Source organism: Talpa europaea (genome assembly GCF_964194135.1).
Source record: "Talpa europaea genome assembly, chromosome: 8".
Lineage (NCBI taxonomy): Eukaryota > Metazoa > Chordata > Mammalia > Eulipotyphla > Talpidae > Talpa > Talpa europaea.
Window position 1 is genome coordinate 40832519 of NC_140075.1, and position 22322 is coordinate 40854840.

Sequence of the window (22322 nt, forward strand, 5' to 3'; positions counted from 1 at the left end):
CATTATTATCAGAGTCCCCCTTGGGTTTTTAAGTTGTGAGAAGCTAGTCACGGGAGACGCAAAGGTAGGTTGCCTCAACAGCCAAGCACTGACTTTCAGTGCTGCAGTCAGATAAAATTTACCAAGAGTTCATAAGAAACATTTAATGATAAGACAATGATTTTATTAGACTGTAATTGGATATAAATGGTAAAAAAAAAAAAAGGTGGGGGTGAGGTAGGGAGATTCCATATATGTGACTATAATTTCTGCTACTTTTATACATGAAGTGAAATCTCTGGAGTCAGCAGTGGGAAGAATGGAGTGCAGGAGAGATAAGAATACTACTCTGTAAGTTCTCCAAAGAGAGGCTGGTTAACACTTTTATGACATTAGGAACCTATGAAATTAGTGTTCAGGAAGCTTGTGGGGAAGAGCAATTGCAGCCCCTTTCCTTCTGTAGGAGAGGAGGTTGGAGAATGATTTCAAGGGAGAAGGAATAAAAAGGCTGGGTTTGTGCCCTCACTCACAGTGTGTACCCCACCAGAAAAGGAAAAGAGGTCCAAAGGCCTGGATCTCACAGGGATACAGATCCTGAGAGCTTCAGAAAGTCTTCTAACAGCTTTTGGTCTGTCCAGTTTTCTTTACTCCTTCCCCAGTTGCAGGAAAAGAGCTGGAAGCCACAAAGAAGTCCTCTGCCTCTTTCCTGCCAACATCAAGGCTTACAGAGATGGCTCAAATCAAAGGGAAGCTAACATCCAAGGGAATCTAAATCTCCCAGCCCAATCTGTTCTCTAATGCTAAGGAAGACCTATGAACACCAGATCCTCTGAAACTATCTAGCAAATGAAAGGGAAGAATTACCACGCATAAAGTCAAAGGCCTTTATTTTATTCTCTTACTTCAATCCTCTTACTTTGAGCTTTCAGCCCAAGTCAACAGTTGTATGGGATAGAGTATACTTAATAAATTGGTTGTGTCATTAAAATGCATAGGTAATGGGCCTCCCTGGTGGCCTAGGGGGTAAGTCTCAGTGCTATCACCACTACGGCCGGAGTTCAATCGCCGGCCGGTGAGCCAACCCACATATGGCGCAGCAGCCCTCTGCTGTCTCACTGCTGCTCCCCTTAGCAGTGCATTTCAGTATATTTGCCTGTTCTGTTCCCCACTCTGTCTCTGGTGAATCCTCTCACCTATACCACACATCTGTCCTATACCCCAGTTCTTCTATGCTAAAAAAAAACAAACCACAGATAGGTCAATACACACATTAGGAGAGTGATTTTTTTTTTTAAAGATTTATTTATTTATTTATTTACACAAGCACTGGGTACAGTCAGAGGCGCAGGAAGGTGAGAGAATTCACCAGAGCCAGAGCAGGGAACAGAACAGGCAGAAGGACCGAAGCACATTGCTGAGGGGAGCAGCGGGCGGCAGGAGAGGTCTGCGCGCCATGTGGGACCCTCACCCAGCGGCCGGGGATTGAACCCGCGCTGCAGAGGCTGCGGGCAGCTTCACAACCCAGCACTCAACCGCTGCACAACCAGGGAGGCCCAGGAGAGTGATTTTTAATAAATTAATCAAAGACGAGTAAGGCTCTATTTTTCCACATGTATAGCTATTATTAAACAACAAATACCTTAAAGAATAAATAAAAGCCATACTGTATATTTTTTATTTAATGTAACTTTAAGATACAGAGTACCAGGGAGGTATTGTGGGTCTGAAACAGGAGACAGTTGGGTAGGAATTCCAGCTCCATGAATTACTTATCTCTTACCAACTTCTCAGCCATCAGTTTCATTATCAAGAAAAAGGGGATAATAATATTATCTACCCCGTAAGGTTTATGTGAGAACTAAATAAGATAGTACAAGTAGAGTGCCTGATATCAAACAAGCATTCAATTATGTTAATGGTTATTGTTGTAACTCTTATGACCCTAGACTAATACATCAACTCCCTTGTTGGTGGACTTTGAGTTCTCCAAGTTTTTTGGATTCTGTTCCCCTGTCCAACTGCTGATAATTTCAAGGACAAATATCTGACTTGATTATGAAGTTTTCCTTCAAGATCTGCATCTTACACCTCCTCTTCTCTTTATGTCATTTCTCCCATAATTCCTTCTTTCCTAAATCTGTTTTACTCCCTTTTCCATGATTAATGACCCCAGAGTTGACATGCTGGATTCCTCCTTACTCAGAATTAATTTATTTTCAAACACATTACAAGTCTGGATTCCCTGTACCTCACTATCCTTTCAATGTTGATTTGAAACTCCTTTGTCCTGAATCAGTCTTTTCTCTATTGTCTCTATTTTCTCTAATATTCCTGGCAAAAACCCCTAAAATACTTGTTGGTGCCAGAGCCTACAAGTGACACTACCCTTGGCCTACCAATAATCAGGGGAAGCCCGGAGGCAGTCTTGTCATCCATCTCAAGTCTATTTACTACAAAGTGCTTCATTAACTAACTCCTGATTGTTAAGAAGAAAACCCTCATTTGCAGAAAAACTTCAATGAAATAATAGCCAAGTACCCATCTGTTAGTTGTGAAGTTTGTCTAAGCATTAAAATAAGATATTGCTATTAATATTTTAATTAGTCCTAAATTATATGTCAATTTTTTTATTCTCTGAAACTTTCAGCAAACATTTGCTGCAAAGACCACAATCCTGACTGCACCTGGAACTACAAAATGAGACCTATTAAAGAGTTTAGTAGGAAGCTAGCAACTTCTGAACTTCCTCCCTTTGCTATTTTCCTTTTCCCCTCCTCTGACCATTTTGCTACCTAAGAGGAATGACAATCACAGGCAGACAATGGAGAGAGTTTCAGGTTGAGATACCAGAAATCAAGCACAAAAACTAACCTTGGAGCTAGGTTACATCTTTATTTTTCCATAGCACTGCTAAAAGCACAACAGATGGCCAGCAGAGACTTGCTCAGCAGGAAGGAACAGTTTTGGTTTAGTTGTTGGAGGAGGGCCAGACTGGAGGGTTTTTTCTAGAGATGGCTACCTTTTAACTAAGGGGACCCATTAACCTCACAGGTGTCTCTGGAATGTCTTGGAGAGTGATATATATATACACAGCACGTTTCTCTCACTTTATTTTCTGAGGGTCGCAGGTATACACTATAAAAGAATCTAAGAAATTCTGTAAGAAATTCTATAAGATAAACAACTGTTTATCTCTGTTTAACCTGGCTGATTTCCAGGTGACGTCAGTTATTTCTTTTTCTAATGACCTCAATCATTTCTATTTCTAATGCCACTTATTAACAGCCCAAGTAACAAGTGGTCTCAAAAACACCCAATGCGATACAAAACTTTAACCATAACCAAAGCATAAATTAACCACAAGTATTGGTGTGGTCACAGAGCAAAGTAAAAATACATCCAAGAATTGAGCTCTGGGGAACATGATGGTGAAAGACAGAGGAAAAGAAACTCTGGAGAAAGCTCTGAATGTGAGAATATGAAGGAAGAACAGGGTTAAGTATATCAGGAAGAACAAGGAAGACATAACTTGGTGAGGTTGTACCAGAGAGCCAATTATAAGAAGTAGGACCTATTCCTACTTTTAATTTCTCTTTGTCACCTACAAATCAAAGGAAAGTAGTGAGGTTTGAAATAATGGCCCAACTGTGGGATTTTATATTAGCTTTTCACCCTCTTTCAGATTCAGTGTCTTCACTTGCAGATAATGTGTATTAGCTAACATAATCTCTTTAATTTTGACATTTTAAGTCACATTTTAAAGCACTTTGTCTAAGGATCCAGCTAGAAGCAAAATTTGAAACAAATACTCTACCACATAGAACCAAAGTATAGTTTGTTTTATAAGAGGTATTTTAGAGCATTTCTGGCCATCTGTATCATTAGGCTACCTTTAGGATTGATAATAGTAGGGAAGAAGCCAGCTAGGGAACTCTGTTTCTTGGTAACAGGATAAGTAGAATAGGGAGGGGTATGCATTACTATTAAAAGTACAAAAGGTACACTGGCAGATGCAACCAAGTCAAAACAATTGTTACAAATAGAGACTGAATTTTCTTTTTGGAAGTATGTATCTTCAAAATTATAATAAAAATCAGTGGAGGAAATGCCTTATTACATCATTATTTGCTTTATAAGCAAATTTTACATTGCCATTCACCACATGAACCAAAGTGCACTCCACTGACTTCACACTATTTCACAGTCCAGTCTTTAAAGTGTTTGACTTTACTAATGCACTTATGAATAAAATTATATGATTTCTGCTTTATTTGCTTTAAAATAATCCCATCCATTGACTGGGATGGAATGGAGGTATAGAAATGTGTTGTCAATTCTGGAATTGGGTGATGAGCATGTGAGGGTTTCATGTTACTATGTTATCCACTTTTGCATATGTTAACATATTTTACTTCATAAAAAAGAAGTGTTTGACTCACCAGCATCACAGTCATCTCTTCCTTGAGGTCATCATAGCGTTCTTCTAAGCGACTGAACTCATTTAGTAGGTTCTGGTATCTCAATCTTTCATCATTAAGATCAAGTTCTAGTTGTTTTGTTTCTTCTACTAACTTCTTCTCCATAGTCTCTGAAAGAAGATGGTAAAGCATACAAAGATGGCACTGCAGAATGCAAATATGTACCCTGACTGCCAATTTCTCTGCCTGGGATTTTATTTTTAACATGACTATGATTATAAAGAATAACTTAGTGAAAGAGAAAATAACATTACCAAAATTGAAATAAATTTACTAATACATGACAATAATCATCTACAAAGTTCTTTCATGTACTTTGAGTGTCAGATTGAGTGTCACTAGTTCATTTACAGGTTACAACATATTCTTGATAAAATACTCGTTGTTGCCTAGTAAATCTTTTAAGCATATATTTTTATATAGTATTTTTATAGTATTCCATTTCAAAATTTTTATAAAATTCTTTTGTCTGAATTAGTGTATTTTCTGAAAACGTCAGAGATACTCCTCAAGCATGGCAACCTTGGGGTCCTCCCTGGTGGCCTACAGATTAAGTCTCAGTGCTATTATTGCTATGGCCCGAGTTCGATACCCAGCCCGGGAGCTAACCTACATATGACACAGCAGACCTCTCCTGTCTTGCCTGCTGCTCCCCTTAGTGGAGTATTTCAGAAGATCTACCTATTCTGCTCCCCACTGTATCTCTGGTGAATCCTCTCACAACCCCCCACACTTCTAGTCTACCTCCCAGTTCTTCTACACACACACACACAAAAGAATGGCAACTTTTCAGTGGACCTTCTGTCCTATTCTATAGCCTCTCTCCATGAATCTCATTCCCTGGATCCTATCTTACAGTTTTTCAGTACTGTGAACTTCTCTATTGTCAAATTACTCCCCAGTTCCTAACAGAGTAAGAGCCCCACAACTGGTCATCTATATTATTTATTTTTTTGTCATTTCCTATGTGCTGCTGGGGAACCCTGACCTTTCCATTCACCCATCCCACTTTGCCCTCTCTTGCCATTTGGTTAGCACATCATCTGGAGATGGAGAGCAGCCTAACAAGTAATTAATCTCTCTTTCTCTCTCTATATATGTTATATATAATGTACAAAAATGATCAATGATGTAAACTATATATAAATAAATAAATTTAAAGATTAAAAAAAATTTCTTTTCCCTGTAACATTCTATAAAATGTCTTTTATTTTTGTCAGCTTGCATAAGTTGTCTAAGACTATCAAGCACAGGGCCTCCCCAGTGGCGCAGAGGTTGAGCGCTGGGTTGCGAAGCTGCCCGCGACCTCTGCAGCTCCGGTTCGATCCCCGGCTGCTCCCCGGCCACTGGAGGAGGGTCCCACATGGCGTGCAGACCTCTCCTGCCGCCCGCTGCTCCCCTCAGCAGTGTACTTCGGTCCTTCTGCCTGCTCTGCTCCCCGCTCTGGCTCTGGTGAATTCTCTCACCCTCCCGCCCTTCTGACTGTACCCAGTGCATGTATAAACAAAACAAACAAACAAACAAATAAATAAATCATAAATAAATAAAAATACATGCCTCTTTAAAAAAAAAAAAGACTATCAAGCACAAGAAAACTAAATTTACCTAGACAAATCCATTGTTATTTTTTATTCTTATTATTTAGCTTCAAGATACATTTTATATTTTCCTAAAAGTACTATGATCATTCTCAATCTTTCCATTACATTCCGTATCCCAGAAGTCTTTGTACCATGTCTTCAGTGACTATTTTCTACATCTGCAGCTATTTCTGGCTACTTTTCTTTATCTTATCCCCTATTTTCATCCCAAAAGGCTGAATTCCAGATATCTTCTCTTTCCTCTCTGCCATCTCCCCTAATTGGGAGGGAGGGTGTAGTAGTGTAGTGCAGGGGAAAGCGCAGCAGGCTTGCATCGTCATGACACCTAAACAGGTATATTAGGTTCATTTCGTTCTCTTAATCTTTAATCTCGATTAATTTTCAGAACACTCCTACCTTGAGTCCCTAGCTGAAATCTAAAACGTAACACTCCAACAACTGATTTGTTAATTTTCTTCATACACATGTAAATTCTCTTTCAAATTCCTTATTACTAACAGCACACAGCATTATTGTTTGTATACCTCATCTCAAAACGTTAGAAGATTTTTATTCCATTTTTGAAGAGCAAATAAAAAATTGTAACATGCCGTTGATTCTTTTCATAATGTCTATCTTCACTCACCCCATCTCTTTCGGTCCGTTTCCATCATCAATTACTCTAGTTTCAATCTATATCTTTTTATCCCATGTTATGTAGATGTGGACACCCTGTAAATTATCAGCATTCCATCCCACAAATACTAAATAGAATAAATGTCCACATCTAGTTAGGTCTCTATTCAATAAATTAAAGTATGTCTTGTTTTGTTTTAGTTTGGTGGCAAAAAGTGGTTGATCTTGGGAATATAATATTCACTGGTTTAGAAAAAATAAAAGTTACATACATACACAGGAGTACTCAGGAATTATTCCTAAATTAACAGGAAACCTATAAGCCATAGTTACTAACTTTAAATACAGATAAATAAAGCTTTTTAAAAATTACATATGACCTTATCTAAACATTTGTATCTAAAGAGACCACATTTACAGTTCACCAACTAATTTGTCAAAATATTTAGAGTATTTGTCTCTTAGAACTATGTAAATGCACTGATGACAGCCTCAACTTTAAAAAACTTTGCTCTAAGCAAAGCTGTGACTGACTGAACTTTGGTCTGAGGTCGGGCCATGTGAGCCTTACCTGTCATCTCCTTGGCCTGCTCCACAATGCGGTGATTGAGGGTCTCTTTCTCCTGCTTCAGCAAAGTATTTTCTTCCTTCAGATTTGATACCAGCTATGAAAAGAAACAATAAGCTGAGATGGCTGCACAACACAGAGGGAGCCCCATACTAAGCATAAAACCACACAATAATCACTCCTTCTTTCACAGCTTGGTGCCTCATCTTATTACCTGGTTATTGTCTAGTCATCTTTCAAACTTGACTCAAGCATTACTCCCCACTTCCAGAGCCTTTCTGGAAACACTCTTTAGTTAGCTACTATAGGACCCTGTATATGCCTCTTTGTAGCCTTTATAAATGATTTACTTTTACTCCCTGAATAAACTAGACATTCCTGGAGAAGGAAGATGATTGCTGTTGTTTTACATTGTACCTTGAGCCTCCAGCAACTACCCAGGCCCTAGTAAGCATTTGCTCTTGAAGCGATGATAATGCCTTCTCAACCTCAAAACCCTAACACAAAGCATATGTGTGTCCGGTGAGCCAGGTAGACACAAAGGGCTTTTTTGTCTGCAAATTCACTGAAGACCCTATGAAGCTCCCCAATATCAGATTTGAGGAAGAGAATTTTCCTTTCATCTCCTTTTAAGGTTTTTGCAAGGTTGCAAAAGTTCTTTTTATTTCATGTTTAAACAAGCACTAACCTTACAACAGTGTGAATATACTTAACAGTCACAGGACAGTACATTTAAAATGGTTAAAGTGGTAAATTTTATGTGATTTATAGTTTAAAAAAAAAAAAAAAAAGCATTGACCTTTAACTTTCTACTTCCTGGTTGGATAAGATTTTCCAGGAAGTAAAAATATCAAAACCAAAGGTAACTTTGTGAAGTGTATAATGTACTCATTTCATCTTTGGAATAAAATGTGTGCTTATTATGGGTGAAAAGTGAATTCCTTTCTCTAAGCATCAGGCACTCAAAAGCGACAGTTTTAATTATAAAGAAAAGTATCAGAAGTTTAAAAACAGAGAAAGAGGGCTCTGTGACAAAGGATCCCTGGAGACCCAGCACGCTTGATTACAGTACTCCACCATAGCAGAAGTGAGTCTAGAAGGCGTTCCTTCCAATGGTCCAGTCACCTCACCCTGTACTGAGAGGACCTTAACATTCACTCTTTAGTACAAAGGCCCAAGTTTTTTTGTATGTGCTTTTGAGAAAACTGGTCTTTGTAAGGGATATGCAACCAGTCACCTGTGTAGCTTTTACAAAATCAGTGTGCCTAATCTGCACTCCCAAACTATAGGCATATAGCTTTTTTAAAACACTCCAGGAGATTGTGATATACACGCTTCTGGGGAAATATCACAGTTTCAGTGTATCTTCTGGGTTCCTTCATCAGGCTGTTGATTCTTTTTCCTAACCATTACAATGCAATGTTTTTATTTTTTCCTTACCACTACACTCCATCCAAAAGAATTAATAGTAGTACCTATAGCCACCCCTATGAAAAAGAGAAGATCATGAAAAGAAGAAATCTGAACCTGCTTGTGTGTGCCATTTTATCAGATAAGTGATGATGAACTTGACTTTGAAGAGGGAAAAAGAATACTCCTACCAAACTCAAATACTGTATAGATTCAGGGCAATCTGGAAAGTTTCTATGGACTCAGCAAATTAAAAAACAAAACAAAACAAAAAAAACTTAAGCCCTGAGTACCCTACGAATGTATTACTGAATTTTGGCGGAATAGCTTGCCATGTAAAAATAACATATATTATGGCACTGTTGTTTCCATAGAATGAGTCCAGATCTGCAGGAGATATAGAAGGAATAATTTTATCAGAACCCTGAATACCATGGAAGAACTACAATTTTATCAACTACTCTATCCTACCTAAACTGCATCTAAGCTCCTTCTGAGATCCTCACTGTACAGAAGTTAACATTTGGAAGTTTGTACATAAAAAGCTGACTCATATTCTTGCCAGCAGTTATAGCCAAAAGAGGCAGCCATTTTCATTTAAAGTTGATAATCCAACAGAATCTCTGAAAAGCAATTCTTACATTGGAGTACTTTTATAAACATTTAAAAATACATCTCTTTCAAGCTTGAGACCTTAATGTTTTCTGTACTTAATAAAGGTCTTATAAACATTAATGTAAATGTGTAGTACGAAAGCTCTGATCAACCTTCAGACACACTTGGTTTCATCTGCACAGAAACTCCTGGCTGTTACTACTGTGCTGACTTTGAACTTCTGCTTGAATGTTTGAATCTAGCCTTACTGCAGATTTCCATAAGATCCCTACTATCACCTATCAACATATGATTATTTGATTTGCTTCGTAATCACATTAATTCTACTCAAAAAAAGGAGCTTAGACTTTATCCAGAACAATGCAATTAAATAAGTGTGTAGTACGTACCTGACCTTAGCTTTTTTTAAAATACTGTTTAGCCTCTGTTTTTTATAGACTCAAAAGGTACTACTAAAAGACATACTCATCCAAAAGAATTAGTATGTTAGTGCCTACAGCCATCCCTATGAAAAGCAAATCATCAAATAACATGTTTGGGAGACACTAAAAATGAACCAATTGAATTTTGTACTCCACCTTCAGTTTAGCCAAAATTGAGTCACATGGGCCAGGTCAAGACAACACATTTCCCTTGTGATATGAACAATAGTTCCTACCTCCTCGGTTTCTTGTTTATATTTATCTGCACGTTCCTCAATGGACTTTTTCTCTGACCGCGTTTGTTCCAGATCTTTTCGAAGCTTGGCTATTTCTTCCTGAAGACTGAGAACCCGTCCAGTGGCAACCTTAGCTTCCTCCTCACTTAGCTGAAGGCGTTCTAAGTCACTTCGTAGTTTCTCAGTTTCAGAGTTGTATATTCCTTCCAGATTGGTCAGTTTCTCCATGAGGCATTTATAGTCCTTGTTCTTTAAGCACACACATAAGTAAATATACACATTATCAAATATATTTAGTGAAAAAAAACTGCACTTATTCATCATGTTTATGCTGTTATTACAGCACTGATGTAACATCTCACCAAAATACTAACCACAATATTGATAATAACATAACCAACACCCTCTTAGTAACAAAGACAGAAGAGGCACAATTATTTCTGTTTTAAATTATAAGCAACATAAATATGATTTTCTCATAGTGAAAAGGTGAGATACAACAGCAAATTATTAATTTGCTGATTTTTACCCCAGAAATAGGAGAACTTAAAATAGCTTTTGAAAATAGATCAATGTGCTACTAAAAGTCAAGTTTTAGTCTGATGATGCCATAACATGGCCTCAAAATCACAAGTTTCTTAACATTTATTACCTCAAAACTCCCCTTGCCCTCTCAGGAGATCTTTTCTAAAGAACCCTTTTTCATTTTGACTTCTGTTTTCCTTTGCCTTCAGTATTTATATAGTCTTAATTATTTACATTTGCATGTGCATAATTAGTCATTATCTCTAAGAAATCAAACTTTTAGTTCTGTAAATAGACTGTAGATTCCTCAGCAGCATGAACATCTTCCTGCTTTTTTTCTTCCATTTCGATGCTAAACAACTCATTTGCAAAAAGAACATTCTCCCACATGAAAACAAATAGTAATGATATAGGAGCTTTTTAAAGAATAAAGTATAATATGACTTTCAGTCATAAAGTTTTGGAGCATTTGTAAATCTGGCTGCTTTCTCAAAAATGATTTCCTACCTTTGTTCCTACATTTATAATTGTACCTACAAGCTTCTCAGTTTTTCCATTCTCAGAGTTGTCATTATCATTTTACTTTTTTGCTAAGACTGAGAGGTCAAGTCTAGGGGAGACAATGTTGAAATCAATCCCGGTGGGTTTCTACAGGCATGCTCCACTCTCAGGGCTCCTGTTTAAAATATACCTGCTCATCGACTTTGCGCTGCAGTTGCATGATCTTGTTCTCCATACCAATGTGGAGTTTCTTGTAGCGCTCCACAGAGCGGGCCTCAATTTTGAGCTTCTTCAGCTCACGCTTGGCCATCATCCGCCGGAAGCAGCACTGAAGATAGATGATGGCATGCATGCACCGCTTATAGTGGGTGCGAGCCAGCCATCCTCGGATCCACTTCTGAATGATGACGGCTTTGTGTTCACGGAGTATCTGCAGAAAAGGTAAAGGACATGTTAGGCACTGGACTAAACTCAAGGTTCAACTCCATCAACCTATGTATATCATCATCAAGGTTCAACTCCATCAACCTATGGGAATCTATACATTATACCTAAGGGACTGAACCAATGGGGTGGATTATACATATCACAAATATATAGATAAACAAAATGATTTGAAAAGTAGGCATGAAAAGCTGATTTGAAAAACATGAAAACATGTCATATTCACATTACGTAAATAAAAGGCATCAGGTTATCAAAAAGAAAGCAACTCTAAAGAAAAAGGAAAAGTGTGCTAAGTTCTTACTGGTATATAATTTTTTTAGTAACAGATGATTCTCCATAAAGTGAACAGAACAGGCACTCTGTAAATCATTACGTTAATATGCTATAAAACTAAAAGACTTACTCACCACCCTTACTATGAATATTTCAGTTTGCAATAGGTCTGTGCTTGAGGACATGGGGTATGGCTAGTTGCAAAGTTTATTCCTGATTTATTGATTCTCCTCCCAGAAACAAAAAATATGTATACTTTTGATTGTCACATTTCAGAAATACCAGCCTACTGGACAATTTCCATTTCTTTGAATCACTGAGGCGATTCAAAGGAAGGTAGAATGGGCTTCAAAAGGAAAGCTGAAAGTAAAATCAAGTAGATGGACCTTAATTTTGATTTTATGTTCTATTTTCTTTTTTTTTTAATCCAGATGGTCCCTTAAACTTGTAACAAAAGTTTGCCTTATGAGTTGTATTTGTCACTTAAGATAATCAAGCAGAGATTATATAAACATTTCCCAGGAATGATGGAAAAGAAATTCTTGAATTTTTAAGAAAGATTAGAAAATTCAATTCAAAAAGGTTGAAGCCTTCTTAAGTTTTTGATTTTAAGAAATAGCCCGATATGACATAAATGTTGTTTAAATGTATGTACTTGTACTTGATTAAGTACTTGTTAGTGATAATTATAAACAAACACAATGCATCTCTTATCAGTCATTTAAAATGTAAAAATTTGTGAAACCATTATTCAAATAGCAGCTTAATAAGATCATTAAAAGAACTATATTTAGGTTGCATTCCTATTTTGGAGTGACATATCCGAGGAGAAAAAAAGAGTGTCACTCTAGAGGATATATTTAAGAAATAAGTGATTAAAGTTTTAAACAATCAAATATAAAAAAAGCATAGGTGTGCAGGAGACCTGAATTAGTAGCTTCAGGCAATTCAAGGCTCCCCTCCTTTGGTAGTTTTCTATGTTATGGCAGCCTTCAATTTTCACTAAGGGTACACATGGTGTATCCTGCTGCAGACAGAATGGGCATCCTGAGCTCTCACTGAACATCACAGTCCCTCAGAAGACTATGTTATCCAGATAGCTAGTCACCGACTGGATAAGACTCAGTGATGGCAACTTGGATGTTTTGATTTCAAACTCAAAAAGTATGCAGAGGTAATACTACTGCTATTTTCCTTTTCTCCAAGGAAACTTCAAATATTGGTCCATTTCTGTAATTTCAATGAAATATAGACTACATAATTAGAGCTTCCATTTTCATTTTCATTTCTATCAGTAAGAGAAATTAAATAACACCTATTCTCCCTATAAGAACCCCATTCCATGACGGGGAAACTTCAACATGAAACACAGCGAGAATAAGGACTAGTGGCATACTGCTGGCGTATATGGGAGTTAGCCTCTAACTGGCCACTTCTACTTTGCCCAGTACCATTGGGAGCTGAGCTGGCCAGAGACTGCTACTGCTAAACCAAAGGTTTCAAAACTCACTTCAGATGTTCCTGAGGAGAGTAAAAGGAAACAAGAGGATAAACAGTTTGGTATATCTAAAAGGTCAAGTTTAATAAGGATTGTTCCTCCTCTGAAAATTTGTACTCATAAAGAAAGCACACCATACTATAAAGCAGGCATGGACAGAAAGAAAGAGTAGCTGCTTCAAATTTTCATCAAAACACAACTATTAAATTTACTTATTCAAGCCTCATTAGCTTCCCATTTTTCTTTATTCACTGTAATTACTTCAAAATGAGAAAGTAAAATAAATACATGAATAGGTTACACCCATGTATTGTCTGTAATGAGACACATGTGCCTCAAATGACCCTATTGATACTCTTTCTAACAGTGATGCCCACGGAGCTCTAAGATCTGGACTGTATTTCTGGCTTAATTGAATATATCCTAAAGGACAGATTCAATACCTTGCCAAAAAAGAGATTAATGCCTTTCATAACTGGTTCATATATTGCCAAAGGTGATGATTAATATTAATCTGATAACACATTATCTAGAGTCATGTTGATTATTACTAGGTATAGATTATTTGCCAAAAACTTCTTATTCTAGTCAATACAATTTAAAACACATTAATGTAATAATTTATTTTCTTCAACATGGTAAATTCTTCCAAGCATGGCTCATTTTTGGAATAAAAATGTTATATATGTTATATATGGTGAGCTAGTCAAAGCTCACCATAGTCTGCTGAATAAAGCTCTCCCAAAGAAAGCAAGTCCTAAATTGTAGAATTTGTAAATGTTGCCTTATTTGGAAAAGGATCTTTGCAGATGTGATTAAATTAGCGACCTAGAGATGGACAGCTTATCCTGGATTATCCAAGTAGGCCTTAAATTTATCAGAAGTCTCTTTCTGGCTCCTTCTCATAAGGAGACAAAAGAAGAGAATTTAGACACACAGGGGAGAAGACACTGAAGATGAATGCAGAGACTGGCATTATGTGAACACAAACACAAGGAACAGCCATCAGAAGGTGGAAGAGCTGAGGAATACGTTCTCCCGGAGAGTTCTAGAGGGAGTACAGCACTGCTGACACCTTGAATTTGTCTCGGCATTAATGATCTGGGACTATTACCCTCCAAACCTGTGAAAGAATCTATTTCTGTTGTCTTAAGCCACCAAGTTGGTGATAATTTATTACAGCACAGGAAATTAGTACACTCATTTTTTTCAAATGACATAGATAAGGTGGGAATAAATAGAGGTAAATTTTCTTATTCCATAGTCTTGTTTAAGAAAAATATGCCTCGTCTCCATAAGGCTCTTAGGTCCGTAAGAGTAGTGATTTGTGAAGATGTGGACTTTGATTAATGTTAATGGAATAAATAAGCAAAATTGAAAATAATGCCTCACCTTGCGATACCTATTTCTGGACAAGTAGCCTCGCAAATGAGACTGAAGAACAATAGTGGCAGCTCTTTTAATCTTGTACCTCCTGCGAACTACATACATGCGCCAGTATTTCTGGATGATGGTCGCTGCCTTGGTTCTGCGCAGGAACTTAGCATAGCTGGTCAAAGAAAAGAGTGGTGCACTGTCAGTAATCACAAAAACTCATTTTGCAGAGACAAAGCACCAATATCTTTGGCCTAGTAAGTATTATCTCTATGGAATCTATTAAACTAAGCTAATAACATACACGTTAAATCAATTTCTTATATTTGTATAACAATGTATTATAGTTTCCACAAAATATTTTTGAATTCACTATCTCATTCGAATCTTAAGTCTTGATAGTCCACATTATCCAATTTTACAACAAAGTGAAGCTCATAAAAGTTCATTCTTTCTAGAACAGTGCTCGTTATACCAGGTGACACCTCCTTTACACAGCAGACCAGCTTATACAATAACCCTATACTGACTAATCCAATAGATTTAGATATATATCAAAAATGTGCACTACTAATCTTTCTATTTGGGTGTAAGATTTTTGTCATTAATTCATTTCCTCTGATATTTCCAAATTAAAATTATCCTAATATATTGGGTTGTCAGAAAAGTCATGATGCATTATTACTGTTTTTCAAAGAAAAAATATGTCCTGACTTTTCCAACAGTACAATATAATCACATAGAAGTATAGTTCCCTTCTGCACCTTCTTACTTAATTGTTTCTGAAAATTCCTCAGTGGATTCTTTATTAGTGGAGTCAGCCTTATGACAATTTTAATTTACAGATGACATAAGTCCACCCAAAAGTATACAAAACAGGGCCTCCCTGGTGGTACAGGGATTAAAATCCCAGCGCCATTAAACTATCCCCAGCCACTGTGGCATGAGTTCCAACCCCTGCCAAGGAGATGACCCACATGGCACAGCAACCTCACCTGCCTCGCCCCTGCTCCCCTCAGCAGTGTATTTCACCATATCCGCCTGTTCTGCTCCCCACTCTGTCTCTGGTGAATCCTCTCACACCCCCGCCCCTCTGGCCTGTACCCCAGTTCTTGCATGCATAAATAAAAATAAATTTTTAAGTTAAACAAAATAAAAAATATTGAAGACACTGAGTAGGCAGAAATTCATGTTTGTGAAGATAAATTTTAAGCATTCATAAGGGTAAGTGAAATCTTAATCTAATTGTCTTCTGAATTAATCTGTTACTCCTTAAAACTAACAGGTGAGGTGTTGCCTTGAGTGAGATGACCATTCAAAACTTTCCGGGGCTGGACGATAAATCAGACGAGCCCGCTAATCTTGCATGCCAGTGAGACAGAGTGAGGCTGGGCGGAGACTCACCATCGGGCCTGGTAGCCTCGCACAAATCTCTGCACGGTGATGGCCGCCTTCCGCATGCGCAGGTACTTCTTCCGCAACAGCCACCCTCGGATCGTCTTCTGGATCCGGATACAGGCAGCCCTAAGTTTGTCTGCCCTCAATTTTTCCAGATAGGCCACTTGACCGGCACGGAAGAATATCTTTGTCTTACCAAATTGGTATTTGTCTTTGTCCTATATTTGGAAGAAATTGTATATTCAGAGTAGAAATGATGACCATGTAAATGAAATTTTAAAATAGAAAAAATATGCCTAAAAGCAGAATCAGAGAGACTCTATTAGCTACAACTTGGGCTACATCACAATTAACTAATGGAGTCAGATTTTTGATCCTATGCAAACTGAGCAAGTAGAAGGGATTTTAAGGAAAACTGCAGTTTAGATGTTATTTTCCAGAATTATTCTACCTGGAATTATTATCTGAGGCCAAAACCTTGGTTGTGGGTTACAGGCAGCTCTAGTTATTTGTTTGTATTTTAAATATCTCAATGAAATGGAGATGCTGACTCCCTCTGACTGACCCAGGCTGCAAGGATTACATCAGGCTGTATATTCCATGAGAAGCTGAAGGAATAAAAACACCGGTATGAAGAATAACACAGGAAGTAACACAGAGAAAATAAAAATTAAAAAACAAAACAAAACCTTGCATATTCATGAGTTAAGTTTCTCAATAGTTATTTCTTGGCTTTACCAAAAGTATCTGGAAATAAACGAATGTTTAAAATCCTTCCACAAATTTCACCACTCTTTTTATATCATTTATATTGTTCATTGATTTTTCTTTTTTTTAACTCTAGTCAGACTTCAACAATAAACACAGCATGCATGCTATTTCTGGTCTATTACATTGTGATTCACTTTATCTGAAAGCATTCACTGATTTGAAATTCTACCTGAAAACAGAGAAAATAACTTTTCACTGTACGCACGTATCTCTTGTACACAATAGCAGAAGATCAGAAATTTCCAAATACATTTTTAAAAATCTAAAATTATTTCTATTTAAATCAATAAATTTACATATGAAACCGAGCTGAAGATATGAAAAGAGCAAGAAAGTGGTTCCTTTTCCATTCTCCCTTCTAACTGACTCATCTAAGTTCTCCCCACTCAACCCCACATCAAAGCTGCACTCTTCTATCCTGTAGCTACTTCTGTCAAAATGTCCTAGAAAACTGTGAACCAGGCCTGGAGTGGTCCAGGTAAGCAGCCCATCAACAGAAATGTCCTCACTTTCTGCTTTGTTAACGTCTGAACCCAGGACTGTCCCTGGTGGCAGAGGGGTGAAGTCTCAGCACTATCATGCTATCACCCTTGGGGCCTGAGTTTGATCCCTAGCCAGAGAGCTACCCCACATATTGTGTAGCAGATCTTTCCTGTCTCACCCACATCTCTCCTGTCTCTCCCGCTGCTCCCCTTACCAGTGTATTTCAGTAGATCTGCCTGTTCTACTCCCCATTCTGTCCCTGGTGAATCCTCTCACCTTCCACACTCCTGTACTTCTGGCCTACACCCCAGTTCATGTATGCAAAAATAAATCTTAAAAATCTGAACCCAGCTTAGAAAAGAGTTGAGTCAAACTGAAAAGGCACAAGATGCTTTCATGTATTACAAAGAAAGTGGACTTAGTGCTTAAAAAAAAAGTTATCAGAGATGTTACATTTAGTTATTAACTATAATTATAAAAAACCTATCATGAAGCATAAATTCTCAATGGCCTAGATGAGTGGTTCTCAAAGTGTAGTTCTCAGAGCAGAATCAGTATTCACCAGGCAACTTCTTAGAAATGCAAACTATTGAGGCCACCCCAGGTTTACTGAATCAGAAACTTCGGAGGTGGGGGTCCCGCAATCTGTTTCAACAAGCCTTCCAAGTGACTCTGATGCATTTGAGAATTCCTTAGCTTGGCATACAAGACATTCCACAACACGGACCCACCTTTCCTAACCATTTTCCAACTGGAAAAAAAAAAAAACTATTTTATTGTTTTCTGAGCAAGTTATGACTTGCTACTTCTTCATACTTTGTTTACTATTAGAATATTCTCCCACTTTTTTTTTAAAGTTGTTTTTTTTTTTAAGATTTATTTATTTATTTATTTATTTATTTATTTATTTATTTATTTATTTATTTATGCAAGCACTGGGTACAGTCAGAAGCGCGGGAGGGTGAGAGAATTCACCAGAGCCAGAGCGGGGAGCAGAGCAGGCAGAAGGACCGAAGTACACTGCTGAGGGGAGCAGCGGGCGGCAGGAGAGGTCTGCGCGCCATGTGGGACCCTCCTCCGGTGGCCGGGGAGCAGCCGGGGATCGAACCGGCGCTGCAGAGGCTGCGGGCAGCTTCGCAACCCAGCACTCAACCGCTGCGCCACCGGGGAGGCCCTATTCTCCCACTTTTAAACAATCTTAACAATTATTCAGAGCCTACCTGAGAACACATATCTTCCACCAAAGTGTCCTGCCTTCCTATAGTGGATGTGACTTTGTATCCTCTAATTTCTTATCTCACTCATTCAGCATTTGACAGACACTGAAGTGTATTATACTTATCTTTAAAATATTTACTTATCTTGAAATGCATTAATGTCCAAGACAGACTAGGTTATCTGAAGGACAAGACTTGTTTTCTTAATCACTAGGCAAATTTTGATAATGATCATTTGATGATGCTCAAATTCTAAAAAGAATGTGTCTCAAGAACGTGTCTTACTCTCTGTTATGTGATAGTGGACCATCACCCTCACTTGTCCTAGAATTTATTGCACACTGACTTGGAGGTTGGGGCACCTCCAAATCAGTGTGCCCACTATCCTTGACCCCAATAGTCAGGGTTAGCAGTATCTGATGCTTCCAGGGTTTTCAAAAGTCACAATCACAAAGCCTTTGGCCAATATCTATTCAGGTGAAGGTAAGTGAAAATTTTTTCTTACCACTATCAGTTTCTCTAGTACATTCTTGCATGTTTGCTTTCTGTCACTTAGCACATCTTTTTGCTTCATTAGGACACGGTAGCGGCTGAAAAATTCTTGGTAAGTCCACCTATAAAAAGAAATTCATGGCAACTTATTTAAAGAAGTAGGACTATCTCCCATAAGGATCCCCTGTACTTATAAAATTCCAGGCTCACCGGGAGGGGAAACCTGCTGCACTGATTCGGATGGTTTCCAGGACACCACATGCTCTCAGCTGCTGTACTGCCCTCTTCTCATCAAAGCTACATGTAAGACATGAAAACCATTAATACACAAGGAACCCTGACGTAGCCACAAATTACTGTCCTTGGTTCAGAAATTAAATTCCTTTGTAAGAGCCAAATGGATAAATTAGGGAAAAAATGCATTCAAAAGTTGGAGCAGTAATCAGAATGGAAAATTCCATGGGGAGGAGAAAATTAGCAATAAAAATTCAGAGCTGTAAATATTATCTTTGGTTCATACTCCAACTCATAAGAAATATCATTGAGCATGTATTTTTTAAAAACCCAGAACTCCTCTGTACTTTGTTCATACTAGCCTTGGCCTGATTAGCCCATCTTGTTACTCGTGAGTGGACCATACATAGTGACCCTGCATAAAGATGGGCCAGCTCTGGAGATTTCTCTAATGAGAAAGACAAATTAAATATGCCCCATTCAGTTATTTATTTTTAAAAATGTGCTAGTATAAACTATTCAATTCAGTGTGCAAATACTAAGCCCTTATAGTGTCTACATCAATGAAACGTATTTTCTATTATACTTTTTATTTTATTCTAAACAAATGACATCTTAACATTCAATTGAAACTAAAAGAGGAAGTAGCAAGGGTTGCCTCTCACCAGGTGAACACTCTTCTTTCTCCCCCAGGTAAGCCCTGCTGATCTAGCTAACCTTCTGCTATACTTCATAAGTGTTGGGTTGGAGTGGGAGGTGTGGCTGGGTGATGGAAGGTAATGACACCTAGGGTTGTTCAGGAAAGCGGCCCAGGGCAAGGCAGCTTCTTTCTGCTTCCCACTTCTTCCAGAAAGGGCTTTATGGTAAGGAGAAGGCTATAACAGTCTGTCAGAACTGTCCTGCAGTCTAAGGCAGACTCACCAGATGGCAGGATTGGCTGGGGTACAGGGAAAGGGATCATAATTGGTACTCGTACACTGTGGAGTGATAGTGGTAGTTATTACAAGCTATGATAAATGTGCCCAGTCTTTTACCTATAAATTATGCCTCTAGAAATATATTATCTTAAGGAGATAAGCAATATACAAAAAATGTCTGACAAAAGATGTTTATATTAGCACTGTTACAATAACCTAAATGACTCTTATTAGGGAATAATTCAAAAAATTTTGGCATACCTATATAATGGGATGATATGTAGCCATGAAAATGAAGTAAAATTTTATTTACTAATATGGAAAACAATCACAATTTATTAAGTTAGAAACAGATATAAATAGGCAATTGCAGTGTGAGTTTCCCCTTTTTACTGGTATCTTTTTCATTCTCTCCTTTTTATTAATGTCTCTTTCTTTCATTTGCTCTCATTTTCTTTCTCTCTCTCTCACACACACACTTATGTGGAGCAAGGAAGGGATGTTGGTTGGTCCAGAAGCATCTATGACATTTAACACCATTTATGTCTCTGGATATGAGTGCTTTTTCATTTATTTTTATGCTATTTTATATTTCCTGAAAATTGTTTTTAAAATGTGCATGAATTACTGTTAATATTAAAGAAGTATTTCTGTTTTGAAGGAAAAAAACAAAAAACATTCCTGAATGATTCACTATTCCCTCATCATGGTATTCCCTCATCATGATGTAGGATGAAATATTGTTAAAGCAGACATTCTCTGATATTTTTAATAGTTGAAAAGTAACAGGGATAACTAGATAACTGAATCTTCACCAAAGCAGCTTTATCCCAGTCAGTTCTGGTTTTAAGTAATGTCCAGATATTTACAAGTTCAGAAAGGTATTGAACTGAAATAAATTCAAAATAGAACTAGGAATGCTTTCTTGACCTCAACTTTTAAAATCTCTGGAAGACCAACTACTAATTTGTTCTCACATTCTGAAAATGGAAGAAAAACTGAAAAAATTCTATTAACTAGTAATTTCCCTCTTTAAGACATCAAGATCTACCCAAACATTTTTTTTCTTCTGTTGGCTTGGCAATCCTTATGAAATTATATGAACATTCTTCAATTCAGAAGTAGAGACATTCTTACGTGAATGGGAATTTGAAGTCATTTGGCTTAATACAGCGCACATAGTGAGGGGTGGTGGCATTGAGTGTCTCCATAAGCAGGTGAAGGGAGTTTCGAAACTGCATGAAAAAAGAGCAAAAGGGGGCATCACGTTTATCAAAATCAAAGATGATGTAAAATAATTTAGAATTTTATTCCAATGACATTAGTGGATATGACTGCCACCCATGAACTTGGCCCACCATAGAAGGCAAGTTGCTACTGAACAAGAGGTCTAGGGCTTTTGGTTAAAATTTGCTTAAATTCTATTATTTACATGCTTACTCTATTAAACACAGTCACTCTCCACCCACGCCCCCTCTTAAAATAGACTTCCTTTTCTTTTTTAAAATTATGTTTATTGAGGTAACACTGATTTACAGACTTTATTTTCTTAGAGCATATTTTAAGTTCACAGCAAAATTGAACAGGAGGTACAGAGGCTTCCCATACACACCCCTTGCCTCCACATAGCTACAGCCTCCCCCACAGTCAACATCCTCCACCAGAATGGTACATTTTTTACAACTGATGAACCTATCTTGAACATTAAAATCACCCAAAGTCCATAGTTTACTTTCTAGTTCACTCTTCCTACCCCCTTTTAATATAAGGCTTCTGTAGCTTTCTGTTGTGAACTCGGAATTTTTACTAAAAATAAAGCCTAATTTTAAGAATATTAAGGTCATTTAATCAGGTACAGTGGGAATTCTGCTTTAGATACTGAAAAAGGGGGAGCAGATGACTTAAAAGAGCATAGGATTGGGAAAATGGCAGAGTACAGCCAGGATGGGGCTAACACTAGGGACATGGGGTCAGGGGGCTATGGCCCTGGGTCAGGTCCTACTTCCTGTCTGCACTAGGCATGCGGTCCATGCACAGGAAAACAAGCTAACTGGCACTCAACCTCCTGTCCAAAACCCACTGCAGCCATTCAGGTGCTGAGCACATGTGTGAAGTCTTTCTCACTTCCCGCAGAACATAAGACATCCAAGAAAGGAAAGGATTGTCCTTGCACTGAAGGAGCCGATGCTCTGCACACATTCAGAGAGGAAACAACCAGAAAGCAAAGCAAGGGCGGCAGTGGCCTGTGAGAGAGGATATGTAATACAA

The 22322-nt window shown here is 37.8% G+C and overlaps 1 protein-coding gene across 1 annotated transcript in view; it reads right to left on the bottom strand.

Moving 5' to 3' along the window:
- The window catches only part of MYO5A (myosin VA), a gene marked incomplete at both ends in the record, with an annotated part of 163295 nt that overhangs the window by 42475 nt on the left and 98498 nt on the right, over positions 1–22322 (bottom strand). Inside the window, 9 exons of the mRNA XM_084240160.1 lie at positions 4419–4567; positions 7245–7338; positions 9925–10173; positions 11141–11380; positions 14561–14717; positions 15947–16158; positions 18917–19025; positions 19114–19200; positions 21192–21289. Of these exons, the coding sequence (XP_084096286.1) occupies positions 4419–4567; positions 7245–7338; positions 9925–10173; positions 11141–11380; positions 14561–14717; positions 15947–16158; positions 18917–19025; positions 19114–19200; positions 21192–21289 (1395 nt within the window). The remainder of the gene's footprint in view (positions 1–4418; positions 4568–7244; positions 7339–9924; positions 10174–11140; positions 11381–14560; positions 14718–15946; positions 16159–18916; positions 19026–19113; positions 19201–21191; positions 21290–22322) is intronic.